We start from the raw sequence: 15,986 nt of genomic DNA on the forward strand, positions 1-15,986 counted from the left end.
TCCTTAGTGCGCAAGCCTGAGGTTTAAGAACAAAGACTAATAGAAAACATATGAAAAAGATCAGTAACAAGATGAAATCTTGGCCCAAATATGCTCTGCCACGTTTTACATACCAGTGTCTCAAATACTAGATGAGATTTTTACGATACTGCCAAAGCATCACTTGAAATACTGTATACTTTTAAAAAATCTAAAGTATAACAAAATAAATCTTGTGAATTCTTTGTAAAAACCTAATGGGAAACACTATTTTGAGGAAACAAAAACAAAACTCCAGGATTCACTTTACCTTATTAGTTTGCACAAGCTTGAAAGACTCTCGCAAAGAATGAACTCAAAGTTCACTGCCAAGAGATATAAACTAACTCTATGTTTAAAATATGAAAACATTAGTATAAAAATACAGCATTTAAGCAGTTAGCTGCTACTCTTCAGGAGAGACAGCAGAGAAATGAGGAAATTTTCCACACCTGCAAAATAAAGGCAATAGTAGTTGTCAGCAGAAGTTACTCATTCCACCTTATTTGATAGTATAAAAGTTTTTGGTGTACTTTTAAAAACAAGCAAATCAGAGATTCACCTTCTGAGTGCAAGACACGGAATTCTACAACGAAGAGACTAATTTTTCTTTTTGTTTTTAAAGATTGGCACCTGAGCAAACAAGTGTTGTTTTTATCTCAAAGATTATTCGAAGGCATTCTAGTGGGTATATTTGGGAGGAAGGTGAGAAAGAGGATAGTGATAGGAAAAAAGGTGTAATTCTTTGTATGCAAAAGTTATATATGTAATCTGTGTCAGCAATGACAATCTATTCCATTTAAAAAATAAACTAGGTATGAAATGCTAGCTGCTTCTAATGCTGGTTCCTTGTCTTAACAAAGGGAAACACTGATGTGAACACAAGGTACCAGACAACCGCTGTCTCAAGATGACTCAGTTCCACCTTAAATTGCTGGGACACTGAGCTCCATGTTACAGTGGACCTTAATTTGAAGAATTCTTTGGCACGAAAATGAAAATAAAAACAGTAATCAGTACATGCTGTTTCATTTAGTTCTGTTTGCCTTTCATATTAGAGGAAATTCTTGCCACACCTCAAACCAAAATTAAGGGGAAAAGAAAGAAGCCAGCCACATAAATCTGACCAAGAACACAAGCATCTTAATTTGAATCTACAAAGCTTTGGATAATGAAAAGAAATACATAATTTTAATTCAACCCAAGTGTTTTCCAAGCAGATTATATTTGCTTAAATTGCTACAGTAATTCAAAGGACAGCCCTGTCTGGACACACAGTTACTGTGGATTTTTAAGAGACTCGGTTAAAGAATTTAGGAATTTCTGATTCACTTACTGGATTTGCAAATTCATCAACCCCTGAAAACTAAAGCAAACTCAACAGGTATGATGATAAAATAATTTTCAATTTTTTAAGATAGTAGTCCTACTGTTAAACATAAAAAAGTATATTTGATTTGCTTAATATTAAAGTAGACTGCAGCCATCATAAAAGCACAATTTTTGGAAGCAATATCTGGTAAAACATTGATTAGACAAAATATTCAGGGAAAGAAGTAATATAGTGAATTTAATTTTCTAACTTAAGATTTACCCAATAAATAATCTGTTTAGATGTTTTTTACTTTGAATGAAAGATTCTCGGTTAATAGATCATTTTCTGCTTTCTCTCTCTCTCTCTCTCTCAACTTTAAATGACAAAAAATTGGCAAGCCTTTGAGCCATACATCTGAGCAGTGCTCGAGGTTCTGGGTGTAGAGAAGATGGGTATTCGAACAAATTTCACTAGAAAAAATTTCCTCAAAAATTCTCAAAATTGTCTCACAATTTCTCTACCGGACAAATCCCTAACATTAGAATGTTTTTGTTTTCATATGACTCTCAAAGGGACGATACTATCTAGCACCGAAGGATCTAGCTTCTTAGGTTTCAGTTAACTAAGATTTAAATGTTAATATGGCTAAAACTAATTTTGAGACTTTCCTATTTTTAAAAGCAAAAGAGTCTCACTTTCTTAGGCGTTGGGTGTAAAGTGATATATACTACTTCAATTTTACAGAGTTAAATTTAAAACTACTTTTGGAAAAATTCTGAACCATATACTAATACTTGGTTTCTTATATTCTAGTTTCTATGGCATATCAATAAAACAATTAAGTCTTTAATAAAATGCTATGAGGCTTTCTTATTACTTTAAACTTTCCAGAACAAAGTTCTACCTCATTTCAATTAACAATTTTAATTAGAACTTTCTTGATGAAGCCACGAGTGCTTTTTTCCAAGTAAGAGAAATGCTATGACACAGGAAGTTTTATAGTTATGATAGGAGAAATACACATTAATGGATAATTTTTAAAACCTGGTAACATATATTTTACTTTGCTATAACGTACTTTGTTCACTTTACTCAAAACTGTTGAAGGACAGTTGTGACTTTAATTCTCAAATGTAAGGCTACAGATTGACGATTGCTAATGTTTTCAACACAAGGATAAAATTCAGAGTTCTGATGAGCAAGGCTCTTTTCAAAGTTCACCAGTGTAACCATCAGCTTCCCAGACCCCTCCTGACGTGGCCTGATACCACGCAGCTGCTTGTCTCTGCCTCTCTGCTTCTACTTCATCCCTCTGGGACACAGAACCTTACAGACCTCAACTCCCTGGTGCAGTGAGACTGAAATGAAGTATGACAAGTACTTGAAAAAGTTAATATGCTATACTATAATGAGTATAATAAAATACTATAAATACATAAAATATTATCAGCCAGTAAGTAAAATGTACAGGGCGTTCTATACCCATTCCTGCTAATCTCCCAACATCTGGACCAAATGATCCCTACCAAGACTTTCCTGTCTCCCACAAGCAGGATTAAGCCACTGCTCCCACAGCACTGGTGCCTCTGCTGTAAGCCATATTTCCCTCTGCCTGAGAATATGGTTCGCTGTGTTGTCTCTCTTGTCCACTAAACTGTATGCTCTTTACAGAGGGGACCATGTCTTCCTGTCTTCTTCATTTCTGTGTTGCCACAAACACAGTGCCTCATCCTCAAAAATAATTCAAGACAATGGTTAACTGAAATACCCCAACCAAACTAACTAAATAACTACTAATACTTGTAAGGTGCTTTACTAACCACGTTCACGCATCTAGCACTGGTCACTAGGTTCAGCAGGTGAAAGAGCACTCCCAATCAGACCCACTGGGGGCTTCCTGGCCCCCCATCTGGGTCAGCTAGCGCTCAACACTGCCTACTCTCTCACTTTACTTCCTCCCAGGACTCTCTCCTACGTCACGCATGAACACTGCAGTGTACAGACCATGGATCAATTATACGAATGAACTAAGTTAGGTGTTTGCCCCAGAGTGTGAATTCTTTAGGTCAGAAGTGAGGCCCTCCAGATTGTGTCCAGACTGGCCATTAACGGTCCTCTTTGCTCCTTCTACAGCTCATTACCACTTGCCATCATGCAACTTTTGTTGCCTGTGTGCTTTTGCTCATCTCTTCTATCTGGAAATCTGCTTCCCTCTCTCCTTCTATGAGAATTCTAACATTCCTTCAAAGTCTACTTCAAATGCCATGTCCTTCACGAAGCCCACGGATAAGAAGGAACAATAGATGGGGTCTATTTAGAATTGCAAAAGGAAACTTTATGAGTTTCAAAATCACAGATTGTTTAAAAAGATCAAACCATTGCTATTTTGGCATTTTCTGTAGATAGGAATAAGAATAAATATAATAAAATATATTAGAGTTGGGGCTGGCCTCATGGCGGAGTGGTTAACTTTGCACGCTCTGCTTCGGCGGCCCAGGGTTTCACTGGCTTGGATCCCAGGCACGGACATGGCATCGCTCATCAGGCCATGTGGAGGGGGCATCCCACATGCCACAACTAGAAGAACCCACAACTAAAATATACAACTATGTACTGGGGGGATTTGGGGAGAAAAAGCAGCAAAAAAGGGGAAGATTGGCAACAGTTGTTAGCTCAGGTGCCAATCTTTAAAAAAAAAAAAAGAAAATATATTGGAGTAAATAATTTGTTTAATCCTATTTTCTTGGTAAAAAAAGCAAGCAAGGTCATCATCCAGACCCAATGGGGAATGAGGTTCTAGAGGCTTGTCTGGGAGAGTGGGAAAAGGAATGGACTAAGGAAATGTGGCTGGGCAGTACCTGAGTGGTCGTGAATTAAAGTGAGACCAGTGGGCTTGGTCCTGTTTTTCTCCCGTCACACTCAGCTGCCTGAGTCGGGCAGAGTGACGGAGACAGCAGTTAACAGGGTTGGAGTTTACCAGCAGACTGAGGACATGAGGGGCCAGAAAGTCTGGGCACATGCAAAGGAGTGACACAGTGATGCACTCAGGGTCTAGGCTGGTAAGAAGGAACTGAGTATATTGGGAGGTGTGGAGGCGGGGCGGTGAAAAAACAGGATCAACGTATTTTAGGTCCCACTGAGACCAGAGAATGACTGCAGTTGGAGTTACTACACAGAGTAAGTCATAAAGACAGGAGGTAGTGGTCAGAGTATGAAGGGGCTGCAGCGCCACTAAGAACAAGGCCCAAAGTGTGGGTGTATGGAAGGAAGGGTGAGGAGATCAGAGAAAACATCACTGAAGAAAAAAGATCGAGGGCCTCTGACTAGTGGAACAGCTACTTCAAATCCCGAATACACACAGTATTTACATTCTATACAGTTTTAGTTTCTGACAAGAAACAAGCAACTAAGATGTTAGGGTTTAGGGCAGCCTTTCTCAAATGGGGTTCTGTCAGAGAAAGTGATTTAAACAACTATTTTCTCAATTATCCCAATGACGATAATAGCTAGCACCATTCTAGATGAACAGGAGATAAGTCATTTCAATACAGAGAATGATGTGTTAGGACCTTAATTCTCTCATGAAACTCTGGATGAGAAGGGTAGGGAAAAACGGTCTCAGTAAAAGAGGTATCATTCTTTTTTTTAACCTTTTCCTAAATAAGATACTTATTCCATCTGGATGGCCTCCCAATCTGCAAAGCACTTTTACATGCAGATCTCACATGACTCTAACAACTACGAGGTGAGATAAGGAGGCAAGCGTTACAATTCTCACTTTATTGATGAGGCAAGAGGCAGACATGTCAAGTGACTTGACCTTTGTAAGTGACAGGACTGAAATGAAGGCCTTCAGGCTCCTCATCCAGGACACAATCCACCATTCACTACAACTTCAAGTTTCACACAAGTGTTGATCTGTCCTTCTCAAGCTGAGTGCACCCTCCTTTACAATCCCACCCCACACACCCGCCTACTCACCATATTGCATGTCTGTCTGATTCTCCACTAGACCTAAACTCCTGGGAGATAGTGTGTTTTTAATATCTGTATATCTAGAACTTCACTCAAAAATATTAGCGGAAAGAAGAAAGCTAGGAAGGTAATAGGAAAAATGTATAGAATAACCTATTAGGAACTAAAACTTCATAGAATGTAAATATTGTGTATTTGTTATTCAAGTAGTTATTCAAGTACAGTCAGAGATGAAATAATTGGATTCTAGAAACTGTTTTATGGGGAAAATCTGAAGTCATGACTAGGTTTGGACAAAAAACATTAATAGGAAACATGAAAGCTATTTTTAGTATCTCAAGCTCTCACATAAAAGGGAGTGTTCCATGTTCTTCTAAAGGGCAGAAAAGAGCATCAGCAAATAGAAGCTGCAGTGGGAAAATTTTGGTTAATTTTAAGAAAGAACCTCCTAGGTAAAGCTCTCTAAAATCTAGGCTCTCTCTTCTTGTGGGTAGTGACCATCACTGAAGGGACCAAACAGCCAGTGAGAACACCCAGCATTTACAGTAGAGGGAGCACCTGGCTGTGGGGTTGAGAGATGTAACGCTGTCATTGTAAATCTACAGTCTCGTGAGCAAGACACACTGAGATTCTCTTAAAAGATGGTTACTTAGTCTGGTTCAATGCAACATGTGATTTTTTTTTTTTTAATACAACCTTACTGGTACTTAAATATTAGTTTTGGTTTGAGCATTGCCCTTTCATTCTGGACATTCTCTTATATATTTCAATGCAGATATAGATATTACAAGTTTTATATAACTGTCAATTTATAAAAGAATTATTCTAAGTTTAACTCACTTTTCTCACAACATATTTCCTTTCTCCCTTGCAATAGGACAAAAACACAACATGGGCTTTTTAAGTCCAGTATGTGTCATTTTCTTCTTTCTTGGAGTCAAAGTATATTGCCAATATGAAAGTTATCAATGGGATGAAGATTATGACCAAGAGCCAGATGAAGTCTACCAACCAGAATTCCAATTTCGTCAAAATGTAGACTACAGAGTGCCTTTTCATCGGCATACTTTAGGCTGTGCCGGTGAATGCTTCTGTCCACCAAACTTTCCATCATCAATGTACTGTGATAATCGCAAACTCAAGTCTATCCCAAATATTCCAGCACACATTCAGCAAGTCTATCTTCAGTTCAATGAAATTGAGGCTGTGACCGCAGATTCACTCATCAATGCAACCCAACTTAAGGAAATCAATCTCAGCCACAACAAAATTAAATCCCAAAAGATTGATCATGGTGTATTTGCTAAGTTGTCAAATCTACTACAACTTCACCTACAGCATAACAATTTAGATGAATTTCCATTTCCTCTTCCAAGGTCTTTGGAAAGACTTCTTCTTGGTTATAATGAGATCTCCAGACTGCAGACAAATGCCATGGATGGGCTAGTAAACTTGACTATGCTTGATCTCTGTCATAATCATGTTGATGATTCTATGTTACAAGAAAGAATCCTTGCCAAAATGGAAAAATTAATGCAACTCAACCTATGTAATAACAGATTAGAATCAATGCCTCTTGGTTTGCCTTCTTCACTTATGTATCTGTCCTTAGAAAATAATTCAATTTCTTCTATACCAGAAAATTACTTCAAAGGACTTCCAAAACTCCATGCTCTAAGAATGTCACACAACAAACTACAAGACATCTCATATAATATTTTTAATCTTTCCAGCCTCATAGAGCTCAATGTTGGACACAACAAACTGAAGCAAGCATTCTATATTCCAAGAAATTTAGAACACCTATACCTAGAAAATAATGAAATTGAAAGTACGTAAATTTTCATTATTTTTTAAAGGTAGAAAGAATAGTATTTTGACCTTTTAAAGAACAAATCTTTAAAAATCTATGCTTTACACATTGCTAAAAATGGTTGCTTTGAGATTGGCTAGGAAAATGGTAGAAATTGGCCTCAGAGGAAGGTGTGCTATAAACCGTACAGTCTTTTCTATTATCACCTTGAACACTGAGAAATAGTACTACAGAGCATATGAAGAAATATATATATATCCCGAGTAGTGAGACTATAGGTGATTTTCAGTTTTTTTCTTTTTGAGATTGTTTCTACTAAGAATTTATTACTTAAATAATTTATTACTTAAATAGCCAATGAAGCCATCATTTATTTTAATAATATAAAATTCATTCACAGTTTCATTTTCATTTTATTATTTGACTACTGTAAAAAATAACTGAACCTAATTCCACTTAAAAGTATTTTAATTACTTAAACTATATCCCAACAATAACATTTTAATAAAGTCCAATATAGGATTATGAATGTAATGCAGCAGGATTAATTTTTAACTTGTATTTTTCAGATATCAATCTTACAGTGATGTGTCCATCTGTTGATCCACTACATTACCATCATTTAACATACATCCGTGTGGACCAAAATAAGCTAAAAGAGCCAATAAACTCATACATTTTCCTCTGCTTCCCTCATATACATAGTATTTATTATGGTGAACAAAGAAGCACTAATGGTCCAACAATACAACTGAAGACTCAAGTTTTCAGGAGATTTCAAGATGATGCTGATAGTGAAGATGATGATGATTCTCATGAAGGCCCAGAACAAGAAGGAACAGAAGAAAACACTGACCCTCACTATTATGGAAGTCAAGAATGGCAAGAAATGATATAGGTATACATTTATGAATTCACAAAATATTATTCAATATAAATTTAACTAATCATGCATAGCTCACAGTAATATATCTAGAATTTTGTATTAGTATAAGATCAGATTGAATATAAGTTGTTGGTAATATCTGCATCATCACATAGGATTAGAACTTAGTCAAATGATACCAGTCTTTAAAAATAGAATAAGTGGGAATAAAAAACTAAACTATAAACAAAAATATTATCATGTTGAGAAGAAAAAGTGAGTATGCCATTTCTATTAACAGTTATTTTTCTGAGAATGATGAAAGTAGCAGCATTAGAAGCTAAGAACTGTAAGCCATGTGCTTTAATCACCATGAGGACAGAGTTTAAATGCCACGAGGTTATGCTAATGTAACAGGCAGCCATTCATTTAAGGAGTAAATTATTTTCTTTGACTTGATCTCCAGAAAAGCTTTCACACTTGTATTTGAGATGTCATCACCACGACATCCACCCCCTGGCCCTACCACTTAGATCGATGGATGATATTTTTGATTTTTAAAAGAGGCCAGCCTATTTAAGGGATCCAAAGCACATAGATTCACAAAATCAACTAGTCTTGTTTTTCTCTCAGAGCAACAAGGCATAAAATTTTAAACCCTGTATCTGAATAACTAAAAAATACCAAGTTATCTCATCACAATCCGTATTCCAGCAAATTTCAGCAGCTGTCCAAAATAGTCTTTTATGTGTTCCATTTTAACTGGGATAAACATTTTTATAGTAAATTCACTAGAGAAAGGTTGCTTTGTTTTAGTTACATAAACTTTTGCTAATAAGTGCTTTGTTCACAAGGTTAAGTTAATGTTAGCCTAAGAAAGTCTATCAACATTACTAAACACTTCTATTTCTTAGCACAATATATTAAAAACATATATGTATCAGCCAATGTTTGTTTACATAGCGCTAAAGTTGAATAAAGTTCCTTTAAAACTTGACAACAGACAGGCTTTGATACCTTCTTCAAAACCTTAAAATCACGTATTATTTAATCTATTACTTTGAAGAATTTTAAATATGCCTTATAATGAAGATGACCTAACTGCTGTGATGAACTGTCTTGATTTACCAGGCTAACATCTCACAGGATTCCTCAGATAAGGAATAAACACCAATCTGGGGCTGCCCATACAGGAAACCCAAAGAACGAAACAATTTGGACAATATGAAAAGACAGGACAAGTAAAACTATATTTTAGAAGCAGTTTTCAAGTAGTAAGTTTTTTTGGAGATGACAGTTTAAAACGAAGTGTCGAATGCTCTTTATATCTTTGAGTAGGTTACTAGCATTTAGCAGAAATAGAACACCCCCAGGGACAAGCTCAACAATCCAGAATAAACATGAACAACACTGGTTCATTCATTTAATCTACAGTTATCAAGTCATTTGGTATGTATGGCTTAGCAATGAGAGGTCAAAAAACGTAGCACCTATGTGCACCTGCATCACCATAAGATACAAGTGTGAAGGGAAGGGTTTGAGCAAAATTCTAGTGATGTAGGCAAAGCACACTTTCAACAGAGGTAAAAAAAATTTTAAGGGGGGGCCAGCCCAGTGGTGCAGTGGTTAAGTGCACATGTTCTGCTTCGGCAGCCCAGGGTTCGCCTGTTTGGATCCCGGGTGCGGACATAGCACCACTTGACAGGCCACGCTGTGGCAGGTGTCCCACATATAAAGTAGAGGAAGATGGGCCTGGATGTTAGCTCAAGGCCAGTCTTCCCCAGCAAAAAGAGGAGGATTAGTAGCAGTTAGCTCAGGGCTAATCTTCCTAAAAAAAAAAAGAAATTTTAAGGATTACCTCCCCCTTTATTAAAATTAAAAAAAAATTGGGTTATAAATTTAAACATTTATTAAGAGCTAACGTGGAAAATACTGTGGGTGTTCTAGGAGATAAGAAGGATAAGACTAGTTCTTACCTAGAACAATTTAAAATTTAATGAGGAGCCATTAGGGAAATGCAAATCAAAATCACGATGAGACACCCCTTCACGCTCACAGGACGGGTATCATCAAAAAGACAAGAAACAAGTGTTAGTGTGAGGTGGAGAAAGTGGAACCTTCACATACCACTGGTGGGGACATCAAATGGTGCAGCTGCTTTGGAAAGCAGTCTTGGCAGTTCTTCCAAAAGTTAGAGTTACCTATGATCCAGCAGTCTCACTCCTAAGTATACACCTAAGAGAGCTGAACACATGTTGACACAAAAACAAGTAAACACATGCTCAGAGCAGCATTTATCCATTAACAGCCAAAAAGTGGAAAGCACCCAAATGCCCATCAGCTGATGAATGGGTAAAAAAAATGTGGTCTAGCCATACAATGGAATATTATTCAGCCAAAAGAAGGAACCAAGTACTGATACATGCTACAACATGGAAGAACCATGGAGATATCATCACGCCAGAGAAAAGTCAGTCATAGAAGACCACATATTATATGATTCCATTCATGTGAAATATCCAGAACAGACAAATCTATAGACACAGAAAGACTATTGGCTGCCTGGGTTTGTGGGAGCAGAGGAATGGAGGGAAAGCGGGGAGTGACTGATTATGAGTAGAGGGTTTCTTTTTGAAGTGATAAAAATATTCTAAAATTGATTGTTGGTGATGGTTGTACAAGTTTGAAAACACTAAAAACTACTGAACTGTACAACTTTAGAAGAATGAATTGTGTAAGATACGAATTATTTCAAAAAAGCTGTTATTAAAAGATTTAATGAAGTAAGAGCAAACAACTCACTCTAACACAAGGAAGAAAGAAAGAAAAGCTAAAGTGGCAGTAACTATGAAAGACGATGTGAATTACTCCACTTCCGGCCAGGACATGGTGAAGCAGTTGAAGGCTTCAAGGAAGAGGTGGTATCTTGATGTGTGAGTAGGAACTGACTGGCAAGAGTGGAGAAAACAAGCTTCCAAGGTGAGATTAATATAAAGGTGTGGTAATTACTTATTTCACCTCTTGTAAAGTTTAAAAACAGAAATCCTCCAAATTTCAGAATTCTGAAGGTTCTATTTTTATCTTCTCCTAAATTGATAACTTTTGTCTGACACAGCAAGGAAGGTGAGAGGATGGCACAAAAATACCACCCTCCTGTACACAGGGATGCTAGGAGTTGGAATCAACTGGATGGAACTAACAACAACAAAAAACTGGTTAAAGAAAATACATTTTAATCCTCAAAAATTGCACCATTTAGCAATTCAAAACAAGGAATTTGTGCACCTAGGTAGAAGCCTGACTTCACACTTCTGACTAACCTAGGTGACTGTGAGTAAATGACAACTTCTGGAAGCTTGCCTTTCTGCATTTCTGCAAGGAAGGTGGTTCTCACAGGGTTGTGAAATGGTGTACATAACAGCACTTTAAAAAGTACCTGCCAGTTACAGGTATCCAACAAGCAGTAACTACTACTTCAGCATGCCCAGCCCAGCAGCCTGCTGGATCTGGTGTCCCAGACGTCAGGTGTGCTTCATACACTTCAGTGTTCTCTCAGGGCCCCCAGAACAGAGTCAGCATCTCTTCAGGTTCCTTCCAAGATGCTACTCGTAGCAAAGATCAGTGCCAAGAGAGACTTTACTCAGTTTCATTAGGGAGAGAGCAGAGGGTGCTTAAACCATATACTCACGACAAACATACTCCAAGTCACGATTTGATAGTCTGGATCTCCAAAGCACCTCTGGACTGTGTACCAGGGAGGGGAGCAGGGTTTCTCCCACCCCTCACAAGGCACTCAGCTGCCTGGCTCCTCTGGCCAGAATAAGGTCAAACTCTCCTGTGTATTAGGAAGAAGAGGTCAAATCTACTCCGGCTCCTCCCTCCAAAGGTGTGCATATGTCAACATGTAGCAGAATGTCCTCCAGCTGCAGGGCCCAGTGAGGAGGCAGGTTAACAACCATGTTTTGTTATTTGAAAATGCTCTGAGGAACTTATACCCACTCCAAGTATTTCTCATTAAAAATAAAAGAAATAATCCCCAATGCTTTCCTCAAGAGAAACTGAAGAATAAAGTACTCTTCCAACTAGTACATCAAGATTGCAGTTACCCTCCAGATCTACAGACAAAATCAGTTGATTTGATATTTATAAAAGGAAAAAAACCCATGAAAATTCACCTCTTTTCTCATTACACTTCTGGGTATTAGTTACATTAGCTACTTGGCTGACCTGTGTTTGTAACCACTAACAAATAAATCCAAATCACACCATGAACTGAAGCTTAATTAACGAACATAAAAGCAGAGCATACACTTAGCTTATAGAACAGAAACAAAAATAAAGGATATTTCATAAATTTGCTCACAATAACACTGGTTGAGCATGTTTAGGTAGTGTTTAAATATTACCTAAAACACCATACATTTTCCCTTTACTCCTCAAGCTACAACCACTAAACTAAAATGCAGGGGTATGCATATCATATAACACACTGAACCAACTCCACGGGAAAAAGAGAAGAAACGAACCTTGTCTCCTCTATACATTTTCACTGCTGCAAAGAATTCATGTGACCCCAAGGACGGCTAGAACCAAAACCGCAGTTTCCTGATATCAAATCTATCTCTTCTAAATCTTGGAAATAAAGTACAAGAGCAGCTGGAAACAAAATTAAATCATAACAGGTAAAATGCCAAGTTTCTTATATGTTCCAATTTTCTAAATAGGTAAATAAATAAACACTTTTTGGTTTTCTCTGGATCCATTACAGTGCAGGACTCTGCAAGGCAGCTAGCAATTTATTGGCGGGCGGGGGGGATTCTAGTCTCCCAAGTCTTGCAGCAGGTTGAAGTCGCCCTTTTCTTCACTTTCTATTGTTGTTTTCCATTTTCTTTCTTTCCTTTTTTAATTGCTTTTAGTTACATTTAGGCAAGACAGCCAAATACTCTGGGTCATCAGACCAAAGGGGCTTGTCTTTCTCTCACAAGGAGACAGTGCCAGCCTCTGATGGACACAACTGCATGCCAAACACCAAGGAGCCTGTTTTCCACACACCATCAGGTTAGTTCTCACAACTGCCCCACCCTCCCACTTACAGTAGAGGAAACGGAGGCTCTGAGAAGGTAGGCATTTTACTCAAAGTCACACAGCTGGGAAGCGAGGAATTACGCCGAGCAGGTAAATATCAGTTATCACGGACATGTCTGTTACTACTTTACATGTTTAGGCTGCGAATTCACTATATGGAGATTTATGTACTACTCAAAAAATTCAACTCACAAATACAATACATTTTTAACATGAACCCTTCCTTATATTGAGTGCTAATTCCGCTCCCTTTAAATTTCACTGTTTTGTCTGGGAAGTACTTGAGTTCTCATCTTTATCCCATTTGAGCACGTGACTGGGCTTTAGGCATAAGCATGAGATTTGAGATGGAGATTCAAACCACAGACTTTCCATAAAATCATAGAATGTTGGATTTAAAAGGGTCTATAAATATCTGGTAACTCAGTGATTCTCAGTGGGGGTGATTTTGCCCTGCAGGGGACATCTGACAATGTCTTGAGACAATTTTGGTTGTCATGACGGGTGGGGATTAGGAGTGGAGGAGTGTTACTGGCATCTAGTGGGCAAAGGGCAGGGATGCTGCTAAACGTCCTACAATGCGCAGGATAGCCCCACCACAAAGAATTATCCGGTCCAAACTTCTAATACTGCTGAGGTTGAGAAACTGCAGGAACTAGATTCTAGTCCAACAGATAAAGAAACTGAGGCACACAGAAGTTAACTTGCCCAACATCAGGGGAAGATTAAGGACAGAGCAAAACTAGTGCTTAAGTGTTCTCACTCCTAAATCACACTACTTCCTATAAAGTTAGAGACGGAGATGAAGATGCAGGACAGACTCTTCTGGCTTGTGGGGTTTTGGTTTTCTGAAAGCCAATCCACTGGTAGTTACATGTTCTCTATCAGTAGAACTAAGCCACCTCCAAAAAAATACCCCTCCTAGAAAACCCTTGTTTCCACAACTTAATTCCCCTCAACACATTTTTTGGTTGACTGCTGCTGAGAAACAATTAGGAGATAGAACCAACAGCCCTGCAGGACAATTCAAAGATATAAAACTCTACAAAGACATCAAGGATAACGCAATAGGGTCACCAAAAAGAACTCCACAGAGAAAACTCTCTCAATTTTGGATAAATGCCTGCTCTTGAGTCTTACACAAGTTTTCATCTTTCACTACCAGCAGTTAAAGCTAAATAGCTCTATACTAGGATACAATACTTCTTTCTGGAATAGAAAACCTAAGTTCCAAATGTATTACTGGGAACTATGTAGTAAAGAATGTGACCGCAAAGAGAGGTCTGGGCTTTGCCATCAGCTTCGAGGAGGCAATCTATATCTTCATTTAGACTAGGGGCATCACACCAGATCTTATGGTGGGACCAGCCATACCTGATAGTCTTAGGGTTGGGTTGGTCATGCCAGAAAGACAACCATGTGATTTAGGATGGGGACTTTGGGTCATGCTGTTATCAGTGGACCTGGAGGCTGAGTTCAACCATGTGGATACTCAATCAATCAAGCATGCCCACATAATGAAGCCCCAACAAAAACTCTGAACAGTGAGGCTCAGTAGCACTTTCCTGGTTGGCAACACCCCATGCATGTTGTCACATAGCAATGCCGGGAGGGTAGTGGATCCTGCGCACAACAGAAGCTCTGCACCTGGAACCCTCCCAGACTCTGCCCAATGCATCTCTTCCTTTCGTTGATATTTACATGTATCCTTTCCCTATAATAAACCATAACTATGGCTTTCAGGGAGTTCCATGAGTCCTTCTAGCAAATTATCAAATGTGAGGGTGGTTTCGGGAAGACCCCCAAACTTGCAGTTGAACATGTAAACTAGTATGAAATGAACATGGTCTTGGGGACTGTGCCCTCAAACTTTAAAGTTTGGCTAACTCTGAGCAAGAACATAGGTCTGCTTGTTTTCCTGTGTAATTCTGAATATTTCTCGAATCTTGCCTTTGTAATCACCTCCCTATCAGTGTGGGTGTGACCTCTGACTTGCTTCTAATCAACAGAATATGGCAAGGTGATGGCATATTTGTGATTATGCGTGCGTGATTGCTACAAAGGCTGTAATGCCCATCTTACTAGAGACTATCTCCCTTTCTGGCTGTGAAAAAGCAACCTGCCATGTTATGAGCTGCCTTGTGGAGGAGTCACATTGCAAGGAACTGAGGGTGGCCTTTGGCCAACATCCAGCAAGAAACTGAGGCCCTTGGTTCCACACTCTGCATGGAGCTGTGGCCAATAACCACATGGGCTCACATACAGATCCTTCACCTTACTCAACCCTTGAAATGAGGGTGCAGCCTCAGACAATACACTGACTGCAGCTTTCAGGTGAGATCCTAAAATACAGAACCAAGCAAAGCCATACCCAAACTCCTAACCCACAGAAACTGTGAGATAATAAGTGTTATTTTAAGCCACTAACCTTATAATAAGTAACCAATGCAACCGACTAGCAGTAGTACTCTTCAGAAATGCAACATTAGAGGGATATTTCGTAGATGAAAATAGGATCATGTCACTCACTAGCTTAAAAATCTCTCACTGGCTACAGAATAAAGGCCAAACAATTTAGCAAGACATAAAAGACTCTCCTTAATCTGACCTCTAGTCCCCTGATCTTAACATGAGCCACCTCCCTTCCCTCTTCTGTCTCTCCCTCCAAGCTCCAGCCATATACAAGTGATTACAAATTTTCTCAAGCCTGTATGCTGCTTCCCTTCTTAGAACACCTCACCCTCTGCCCCCAACTCCTTGCCCATCTTCTCTACACACGTCAGCCTGGTGTGGCCTCCATGGCCTCACCCTCTCCCAGGCTATCACAGAACCCCAAGCGCACTCTGTGTGGCTAGTCCCACCGTGCATTCTGTCAGTCCCACCGTGCATTCTGTTGCTTGTTTGCTGCCCTTCCT

The 15,986-nt window shown here is 38.7% G+C and overlaps 2 protein-coding genes across 6 annotated transcripts in view; one reads left to right on the forward strand and one right to left on the reverse strand.

Annotated features, from left to right (window-relative positions):
• CENPP (centromere protein P) overlaps positions 1–15,986 on the reverse strand; it is a 222,577-nt gene that overhangs the window by 125,273 nt on the left and 81,318 nt on the right. The gene's annotated exons all lie outside the window — the stretch shown is intronic.
• OMD (osteomodulin) lies at positions 1,103–8,986 on the forward strand. Its single transcript, XM_014864824.3, has 3 exons — positions 1,103–1,402; positions 6,186–7,139; positions 7,691–8,986. Exons 2-3 carry the CDS (start codon positions 6,200–6,202, stop codon positions 8,017–8,019), a joined length of 1,269 nt encoding a protein of 422 aa, XP_014720310.1. The 5' UTR covers positions 1,103–1,402; positions 6,186–6,199; the 3' UTR covers positions 8,020–8,986.

Source organism: Equus asinus, chromosome 23 (genome assembly GCF_041296235.1).
Source record: "Equus asinus isolate D_3611 breed Donkey chromosome 23, EquAss-T2T_v2, whole genome shotgun sequence".
In the NCBI taxonomy this organism is placed as follows: Eukaryota; Metazoa; Chordata; class Mammalia; order Perissodactyla; family Equidae; genus Equus; species Equus asinus.